We start from the raw sequence: 10,965 nt of genomic DNA on the forward strand, positions 1-10,965 counted from the left end.
ATCCAAAAATCAGTTGGATTCCTCTACACCAGCAAAGAGATTGCTGAAAAAGAAATCAGGAAATCAATACCATTTACAATTGTTGTTGTTGTCATGTGACACCCGACTCATAGCGACCCCTCCTTGGGTTTCCGAGGTAGTATCACTACGGAAGTAGATTGCCCAACCTTTCTTCCAAGGGGTGGGTTTGAACTGCCAGCCTTCTGGTTAGCAGTCAAATGCCTTAGGCACTATGCTACCAGAGCTCCTATCATTTACGGTAACTACCAAAAAAAATAATATACCTGGGAATAAATCTTACCAGGGACACAAAAGACCAATACAAAAAAAAAAAACGATGAAAAACTACTTCAAGAAACCATAAGAGATCTACATAAATGGAAGACATACCATGATCATGGATAGGAAAATTGAACACTGTGAAGAAATGCTCACAATCATCAGCCATTAAAGAGATGCAAATCAAAACAAGATACCATCTTGCTCCAGCACTAGCAGCAAAGTTCAACAAGACAGAAAATAACAAATGCTGGCGAGGTTGTGGAGAGATTGGGACTCTCTTACACTGCTGGTGGGACTGTAAAATGGTACAACCACTGTGGAAAGCAGTATGGCAATTTCTTAAAAAGTTGGTAATAGAAATACCATTTAAGCCAGCCAGTCCATTACTAGGTATATATCCTAAATAGGTGAGAGCCATGACAAGAATAAACATGAACACCCATGTTCATCGCAGCACTATTTACAAAAGCAAAAAGTTGGAAACAAACTAGGTGTCCATCAAGTGAGGAACAGATAACCAAACTATGGTACATACACACAATGGAATACTATGCAACCCTAAAGAATAATGTAGAATCTGCAAAACATTGCATACTGTGGATGAACATGGATGACATTATGCTGAGTGAAATAAGTCAATCACAAAAGGACAAATATTGTATCAGTCCGCTATTGTAAAAGTCAAGGAACGGTTTATATATGGAAGGAAATTTTCCTTGTTGATTACCAGGGGTGGGAGGGTAGGACAGACAACACTGTTAGATAGGTAGAGATAAGTATTGATTTCGGTGAAGAGAAGGGCAATGTACCAAATGTGAGTGATCAATATGATGGTATTGAGGATGACGAAGACAGAGAGGTACATGGGAGGTACAGACAACAAAGATGAACATACAGTACTGTATTGTCAGTGAAGGCAAACATAGGTATACAGGTGGATAGATGGGTGGACAGGCTGAACTAGTAGGTATATCTATGCAGCAGGGAGTGTACCCAAGATCAGGTATAGGGTTGGCAGACAATGGTCCTATAAGTTATTTGTATGATCTGAATTCCCAGGTGTATAGTAAAGCTGACAAGGGACAAGGTTGTGATCACTTCTTGGTTACAGCCAGCTACCCAGAAGGACCAAGTAGTTGAACCTGTGGGTTTGGTACCATAGCCACAGGGGACATCAAGCTCAATTGGCATAGCATACTACACAAAACACTGTTCCCACCTCCTACTTTGGTGAGTAGTGACTGGGATCTTAAAAGCTTGCAAGCAGCCATCTAGATGCAACGATGGGTCTCACCTCGTCCAGAGCAAAGAAGAATGAAGAAAACCAAAGACTCATGGAAACAATTAGTATACCATGCGATCCGCAGCCTATATGACTATGAGACCAGAAGAACTAGATGGTGCCCAGCTACTGATATCAACCACTTGGAGGGCGATCTACGTAGGAGATGCTTGATAGGGAGGAAGAACAATGTGAAACAAAATGCAAAATCTATTAGAAAAAAAAAGGGGGGGGGGGACCAGGTTTGCTCATCTGATAGAGCCTGGTGGAACCACTGAGATTATGGCCCCTAGCAGCCCTTCAGGTCTGGAATTGAACCCATACCTGTGTCTTCCAGCCAAGCAAAAACAGGCATAGGAGATGAACGTTTACCTGAGGTAGATACACTCCTTGGAGAGAACAACCATAGGAGAAAGAAGGGCTGTTTATGCACAGGGAGACAGCTCAGGGGGCAGGGGTGCATGGAGGGATGGACACAGGGAAGAGGTGACTGTCAGGAGGAAGTGGGAGGGGAGCTGTTGCATTGTGGTGAACTGTAATCAATGTCATGAGACAAAGTATATGTGAACTCCTGTATGGAAAGTGAATTTGCTCTGTAAATTTTTACCCAAATCACAATTAAAAAGAAAAAGAAGAAGAAGGAACTGGCAGATTCATGTATCATACAAGTTAAACTATAGATCTGCTAGGCAATGAAAAAGAGGACTGGAGCTCAGAATAAATGTCAAACACTGCCCTTAAAAACTAACTATGAGTAGTTCAAATAAATTCGATCAAACTTTACAGCAATTAAAGCACGAGGGCATTTTTTAAAAAACCAATACAGAAATATGCTGGGAATGAGTAGGTCCTAACAGCTAGGCAAAACACCGTATTTAAGAAAGAATTCAACCATTATACTTATTACACACACATACTCCCCACACACACACACATAAAACTAAAGGATGGATACCTTGCCTTAGAGAGTAAAAGAAAGTATCAAAACAGTGTCTCATCAAACAGAGAATATCACTAGAAAGAGACATTTGAAAAGGAAAGAAAGAAATTTGTTTTCTGTATTTAAAACATACAACTTAAATTTAGAAGAGAAACTCAATAGGAGTTGAATTGACAAAAGAAACAACAGCGAATCTGAAGACAGATCAGCAGAGATCATACACAGAAAGAAAAAAAGAATGAAAATGATCAATTCATCAAGAACATAACAATTATAAATATATATGCACTTAACAACAGAGCCCCAAAATAGATATAACAAACACTGACAGAACTGTACATAATTAAACATACTCTACTTTTCTGCCCAATGAACTGTTAAATTCCAAGCTGCCTTTTCTATTTTGAGAAGCAAACTAACACGGATGGAGACACTCTAATTTCTCCATACTCTCAACATGGTAAATCTGACTCTGGCAGTATAGCAGATCCATACACATATAAAAGTCAGACAAGACCTTAGAAATCATCTATTGCATTTTAATATCTACATATAAATGCCTAGTTCGTTACCTTTTAATCTCTGCTCAAAGAAATTCAGGATAAAAGGCAGAGATGTATGTGTATCATTCCTTCACAAGGCAGGCCAGGAATACAAAGCCCTTCCTTAGAATCAAGATATGTTTCCTGTTAATACCCACAGATGCAACCACAAAAATTTTCATTTCCACAGGAGAATCCTTTAAACATTGAAGGCCCCTTGTAAATGTCTTGATTTACTAATGCTTCTGTAACAGAAATACCACCCGTGGGTGGCTTTAAGAACAGAAATTTATTTTCTCACAGTTCTGTAGGCTAAAAGCCCAAATCAGGGTCTCAGTCATAGTGCTTCCTTCTATGGGCCTCTTTCTCCAGCAATCCTTGGGTGTTGCTTGGCATTTGCCTTCTCCCTGTGTGTGTTTCTGTGTCTATTCTGCTCTTTCCATAACTAAGAGGGAGCTCTGGTGGCGTAGTGCCTAAGGCATATGGCTGACAGTTCAAACCCACCAGCCAGTCCTCAAAAGGAAGACTGGGCAATCTACTTCTGTAGAGAAACCACCTCGGAAACCCGGGGGACTATGAGTCATGACCGACCCTGATGACTCTGATGGCAGTGAGTTTGATTTTGAACCACATTTAGGAGCCCCCTTACCCAGGTATTAACGTAACAAAAGAAAAACCCTATTTCCAAACAGAATCACATCCATAAGTACAGGGCCAAACCTACAGTCCACATTTTGTTGTTGTTGTTGTTGTTATGTGCCGTCGAGTCGGCCCCGACTCATAGCGACCCCTCCTTGGGTTTCCGAGGCAGTATCACTACGGAAGTAGGATTGCCCAACCTTCCTTCCGAGGAGTGGCTGGTGGGTTTGAACCACCAGCCGTCTGGTTAGCAGGCAAGTGTCTTAGCCACTATGCTACCAGAGCTCCCACATTTTGTAGGGGACACAATTCAATCCACAGCAGGCAGCTAACATATGCTGAGTGTTGTTTTCCTCAGCCTTCACGCATCCAATTCCTCCAATTTTTCATGTCATAAAAACTTTCTCATACTGAGCCTGAATTCACTTAATCGCCCCCTTTCCCTCATTTCCTTAACTGCTTGAATAAGTTAAATCAACTAGTAAGTTTTCATCCCGGATTCTCTTTTTACATAGGAGGTATCTCCTCCTCTTCCCTCCTCCATTTACACAGCTAATCTGCCCAAACATAGCTGCTGTTTATCTCTATTAAATTTCATCTCTTGCAAGTAGGCTCATCAGACTTCAAGTCATTTTTACTTTCAATATTTAACTGTTATTGTTTTCATATATGCATGCATAATTCTACAAAAGTAAGCTGTTAAAATATTAAGTCTAGAGTAACCTATGAAAATTCCAGAAACCTATTTGTTTCCTACAAGAGGAACTGCATCTATGTTATTTAACTGGGAGCTCTGTTGGCATAGTGCCTGAGGCATCTGACTGCTCACCAGAAGGCTGGTGGTTCAAACCCACCAGCCACTCCTTGGAAGGAAGATTGGGCAATCTACTTCCATACAGACACTGCCTCGGAAACCCAGGGAGGAGCGCTGTGGTCGAATCGCCTCGATGGCAGTAGGATATTTTTTTATTATTATTTACAATTACATCCTCGGTACTTGGCCTAGAACTGGCACACAGTTACTATTGAAATGTCTGAGTAAACAAAACATATTGATAGCCTTAAAACATTCATACTTCTTTGATCCAGAAATTCCAATTTTAGATATCTATTCCAAGACAATGCAACCATATAGGAGTACCTAATGTAGCCCTGAGGAAAAGCAGAATGCCACCACTTCCTCCTGAAGAATGTCTATCCCACAAGAATGCCACTGATATTATTCAATTAACAAGCTCCATAGTCTATGAAATCCAGCCCCCACCACCAAAAACAAAGCCAAACCTACTTCCATCAAATCCATTCCAACTCATAGCGACCCTAAAGGGCAGAGTAGAACTATCCCATGGGGTTTCCAAAGTTGTAAATCTTTATCTTCATGGAAGCAGACTCCTTCATCTTTTTCCCATGAGTTCTAACCACCGACCTTATGATTCCAGAAAAAGCAAATGGCTCAAAGAAGCTAGGTACAAAGAGGTTTATAAAGAGAAGAGGAGGGAGAAATACAGACAGTCAACCATTGGCTAATCTTAACCTGACTGATCGAACCTTGCCTTCTGCCTTTGCTGACATCAATTGATAATCAGTTTACTTCTGGCCTGGTTGCTAATAATTTGGCCCTGGGCCCACCTGCAGCAATGAGTCCTTTTTGAGATTTAAATTAAGAGGTGATGGATTGACAATTGTCCTTTTCTAGAAGGACAAGACAAATTTACATGGCTATAGAACACTTTCTAACAGGCTTCTGCAGTTTGGGTCAGATTTTCTAGGTTATATTTGGTTTTGTGGATAAGAAAAACCTTAAAATCAAAGATGTATGCTATTAATTTTCCTACCCAACACAAGGTATAGAATTTGCATCTTCTTTCTCAGATTCTTGAAACAGTCCCCAGATGGGTTCTTTGATTTCACTCTGACTTTAACTTACAACTTACATGATCATCAACTTCCACAGTTGTCACTGTGCTGCTACTGGGCTTTGTGAAAATGGCAGGAGATTCTTTTCTCCATTGCTTACTATATGCTAACTACCATTTAGATTCCTAAGAGCTGTGGTTAACACTGTGGTTACAGCACTTGGCTGCTAACCAAAAGATTGGTGGTTTGAACCCAGCACCAAGTTCATCTGGGAAAAAAAGGCAGTCTGCTTCCAAAAAGATTTACAGCCTTGCAATCTCCAGAAGGCAGTTCTACTCAGTCCTATATGCTTGCTATGTGTCAGAATCAACTTGGTGTCACCGAGTTTGGGTTTTGGTTTTTGTTTATATTTTGCAAAACAAGTTCTTTCATAGAGGAAATTCTGAAAGAAAAATCAACATTTAAAGTATTCATTACTTTGGAAAATCAACAGCTGACTTACATAAAAATGTTAAGTATCCTTGAGCTATGAACTGCTAATCCTTGGTACATAAAAGAAAGGAGATATTCAGATTCATAACCTTAAAAAAAGAGTTATTTTAATCATTGTTTCCACTGGTGTGTCCCATACCAATAACCACACCACTGTGTTATTATATTCTTCTACTCATCAGTAGGAGCTCTGGTAGCATAGTGCCTAAGGCACTTGACTGCTAACCAGAAGGCTGGCGGTTCAAAAAAACCCACCAGCCACTCCTCGGAAGGAAGGTTGGGCATTCCTACTTCTGTAGTGATACTGCCTCGGAAACCCAAGAAGGGGTCGCTATGAGTCAGGGCCGACTCGATGGCAAATAACAACAACAACAACAATTCACCAGTAGAAATTTTTAAAGGCAGCTCTTCAAACCATTTGCCACCTACTCAGTAACTAAGAGCTCTGGTGGTATAGTGCCTAAGGCTAATCAGAAGGCTGGTGGTTCAAACCTACCAGCCGCTCCTCAGAAGGAAGACTGGGCAATCTACTTCCATAGTGATACCACCTTGCAAACCCAAGGAGGGGTCACTATGAGTCGAATCTGACTAGATGGCAGTGAGTTTGGCTTTCTGGTTTTCAGTAACTAACAATTCCTAAAGGTAATTTATTTCCTTTCTTTTGTGAAGGTTTCTCCATGGTGAATAACAAAATGTTTTAGTGTACATATTTAAGTTGTAGTCCTAGTTTGCTACTATTTAGCTCAGATAAGTTTAAGTCTTGGTTTCCTCATATATAAAATGAAAGATTAGAGTCTAAAATTCTCCAAATTACCTTTCACCGCTCACACCCCCCAACCATAGTGCTATGAAAAGATTACAGAGCTAAATAAATAGATCTGGCTTCAAATCCTGATACATGCAAGTTGCCTGGCACTGGGCAAATTACTTACCCTTAGAGACTTTGTTACCGTGGTACAGTGAATTACTTACTATGACCAGTTCTAGTCATAATCTCCACCAAAAGACTGGGTGGAGCCATGCAAATGAGGTGTTTGTGGCCCACCAAAGGGACTGGATAGCTTGCTAATGATGTAAAAAAGATGCATGGCACCCTTGTGAGGGTGGGATCATGCAAATAAGGTGTATGGAACTCTAATGAAGGGATTGGTCAGTTTTACCATCACACTAGTCTTAGAGCCAATTCCAAAGAAAAAAGAGCAGAAGTGGAACATGTCCTTCGGACCCAGGGTTCCTGCACTAGGAACCTACTCAACCCAGAAAACAGAGAGTTATAACACTGGAGACTGACAGAAGCTGTGGTGGGGAATCAGTGGCAGAACCAGGGGTCCAGCAAGAGACAGTGTAGTGGGCTTTGCAGCCCACAAGTCAGAAAGCTGAACGCCTTTGGGCAGGAGGCTTCCTGGGAGAGTAGGATGCCTCTAGGCACTTAACAGCAGAACTGAAAGATTTTTTTTTTTCCCAAATGATACTTGCCCAAGCAGAGCAGAGGCCAGGCTGAGGGGCTCAGGGCCAAAGAGAGAACTGACTACAGTCATGGCTAAGAGGCTGTTCTGGTCAAAACTATATCCTGAATCTTTCCTGATGCTGTTGCTCCCCTAATAAGCCCCACAACTCTGAGTATGCTCTGTGAGTTCTGTGTGGCCATTGCAACAAATTACAGAACCCAGCAGAGAAGTAGAGTGTGGGTGCAATGGTTGGTGTCAGATTGGGTAAAAAGGTTGGAGGACAGAAATATGTCTGAATCCCACTTGACAGAAATCAGCCTTAGGCTTTTGATCTTGACTATCTTTCCCCCATTAAGTTGGAGGTGGTGAGATGTCTCCCCAACCAGGTCATTTTTATAGGTACCTACCTGTGGTAATCAACAAAATACAAATAATGCATTAAAAAGTCTAACATAATACCAAACACCAAACTCACTGCCATCGAGCAGTTTCTGACTGATAAGAACCCCCTTTGAGTTTCCAAGGCAGTAAATCTTTACAGATATAAACTGCCCCATCTTCCTCCGTAGAGGTGGGTTTGAACTGCCAACCTTCTGCTTAGCAGTCAAATGCCATAGGCACCACACCACCAGAGCTCCTTTAAACCCTCAATAAATGGCCAGTTATCACTTAACAGCAAATTTTCAGCCTTAACAGTTCTAAATAATTCTTTAACCTAAATCAACTTCTTGACTAGCCAGGATTTAAAAAGAAATTTTTTTTTTAAGGTAATTTCATCCAAATACACTTTAAGAGTGCATGCAGTATGACAACTCAGAACCGGCAAATAATGTATTCAATGGTGTACACAGCCTTAACAAGTGTTATACACATTGTGCATGCATGCACCCTCACTATACAAAACAAATGAATCCTCATAAAATATGAAGAACAATCTTTCTACAATTATTCATGACCAAAGAGGCCCTGACATCATGCTAATGGATCTCAATCTTTTAAATCAATGCTTCCACTTCTTTACCATTTTTGCAGGTCAGAGTTCCAACTACTGCTAAGCAACTTAATAGAAGGTAATATAACTACATGAGTAGCTTATACAAAGAAGAAAGTGAGATGTGCTTCTCCCCACCCTTGAAATTTCAAGAGACCGTGAGGAAGAAAAGGCAGCAGGAGTGCTCAATTATAATGACAATATGTAAATAATCATACAGCAAAACTTTTCTGTAAAACAGCCAACCAGAGAAACACTAGAACAAAAAGTAGTAAACCCACTGAAACCAAACCCACTGCTATCAGGTCCTTCTGACTCATCACCACCCTCAGGACAAAGAACAGCCCCATAGGGCTTCCAAGGCTGTAAATCATCACAAAAGTAGACTGCCACATCTTTCTCCCCTGAAGCTTCTAGTTAGCAGCCAAATGCTTTAACAACTGCACCATCAGTGCTCCTCAAAAAGTTGTTATTAGGTGCCGTCGAGTCATCTCCCACTCATAGTAACCTGATACACAGCAGAATGAAACACAGCCAGGTCTTGTGCCGTCTCCATGATTCTTGCTATACTTGAGCCCATTGTTGTAGCCTCTGTGTCAATCCATCTTGTTGAGGGTCTTCCCCTCTTTCACTGACCCTCCACTTTACCAAGCATGATATCCTTCTCCAGGGAACGGTCCCTCCTTACAACGTGACCAAAGTAGGTGAGACGCAATCTGGCCATTCTTGCTCCCAAGGAGCATTATGGCTGCACTTCTTCCAGGACAGATTTGTTATTTCTTTTTGCAGTCCATGGTACTTTCAGTACTCTTCACCAACACCACGACTCAAAAGCATTAACTCTTCTTCAGTCTCACATGCATATGAGGTGACTGAAAATACCATGGCTTGTGCCAAGTGCACCTTTGTCTTCAAGGAGACATCTTTGCTGTTCAGCACCTGAAAGAGGTCTTTTGCAGCTGCTTTGCCCAGTGATATATGTCTAATATCTTGACTGCTGCTTCCATTGGTGTTGATTGTAGAACCAAGTAATATGAAGTCTCTGACAACTTCAATCTTTTCTCCATTTATTGTGATGCTGCTTATAGGTCCAGTTGTGAGGCTTTTTGTTTTCTTTATACTTAGGTGTAATCCATACTACAGATTGTATTCTTCAATCTTCATCAGTAAGCAATAAGACTTATTAACTGTAACATTCAATATCGAGTCAAATATAACAATTCCTTCAAATATAAAATCGTAACCCTCTAATGTATTTGTCAATTCTGGTATGTGTTCTCTCTGAGAATAAGTAAGAGTTAAAATCACTACACATCTGAAGATTATGCAGGAAATAACATTGTTTCTGGAATTGAAAACCAGTATACTTGCTCAATCTCGCTTAAATTTAAAATCCTCTTTTAGTTTTAACACACACGAATCTTTTAAACACACTTTTTTACATCGTAATCAAGGCGTGTGGAAACATAATCAGGTCTTTTCTCACATGACACTAATAAACTTCAAAATATCCTCAAAGGTTCTCCTAGATGTACTGCTCCAGCTTTTACCGAGTCACTTACGTGAAAAGATTCCAAAATTATGAAAACAAAATTTATACAGTAAGGACTTATAAAGGCTCTATTAATTGTAAAGCCAAGTCACCGCCCAAAAGGTGGTTTCCCCTAAGCTTCCTGCAAAGTAAAGCCTATAAAAGCTTAACAGTTCTCTGGCTGAGTTTCTCCGGGCCACCAGCAAGTATGAGCAATCCAGGCCAGCGATGTTTCCCAAGTCACCGCTGGCTGGTCCAATGGATAAGGTTAGAAAGGCTGATTCACATACCTGGAGGAAGCTGAAAATTAGCAGGCAACAGGATTGTTGTGTTGGGGGTTTTAGCAGCGGAGACTATCTGAGGAGCAGGCAGTCTTGGGCCGCTGCTGAGTTTAGGAACAGCACTGCCAGAAGCCACTTTAGTCACCAGGGTCCCCATGGAGGCCGCCTTCTGCACGGACTGGGACGCTGTAGACCCCACGCAGACAGTGGCGGAAGCCTTAGTCACTGCACTCAGGGCCACCGGAGCGTTATCCACCCGGACCGGCAAAGCCCCGGCAGGGGCCATGGTCACGATCCCAGATGCGTTCACACTGGCTTGGGAAGCGGCACCCGCCGGCTCTGAGAGGCCCGCGGGCATGCCCCCAAGTGCCTCAGCGGCAGCAGCGGGACCACCAATCCCGGAACAGAGGCGAGGAGAGACTTTGCAAGCGGCAGCCGGCTCCAGGGCAGTTCCGGCTCCACAGCATCGCTAAGGAGAGGTGCAGGGGCCGCGACGGAGAAGTCAGGGACCGGCGCTGCTTGGGCAGCAGGACCCGCGCCTCCTGGACCTTCCTCCCCTAGAGCGGACGCCTCAGGACTCGCGCGGACACGCCAGCAACAACACCTGCTCGGCCGCTGGCCGCTTTCTTAGAGGCACTCCCACGTGGGATGGCTCAGTCCGGTGCCTCAGCCACGGCTCT

General features: G+C 42.2%; 1 protein-coding gene across 1 annotated transcript in view; it reads right to left on the reverse strand.

Moving 5' to 3' along the window:
• Nucleotides 1-10,643, reverse strand: part of TAF4B (TATA-box binding protein associated factor 4b) — a 254,922-nt gene extending 244,279 nt beyond the window's left edge. Inside the window, exon 1 of the mRNA XM_007935568.2 lies at nt 10,295-10,643. Coding sequence (XP_007933759.1) covers nt 10,295-10,643 — 349 coding nt within the window. The remainder of the gene's footprint in view (nt 1-10,294) is intronic.
• Between the last annotated feature and the right edge of the window lie 322 nt (nt 10,644-10,965).

Source organism: Orycteropus afer, unplaced genomic scaffold (assembly GCF_000298275.1).
Source record: "Orycteropus afer afer isolate SDZICR_OR568_19922 unplaced genomic scaffold, OryAfe1.0 scaffold00030, whole genome shotgun sequence".
NCBI lineage: Eukaryota > Metazoa > Chordata > Mammalia > Tubulidentata > Orycteropodidae > Orycteropus > Orycteropus afer.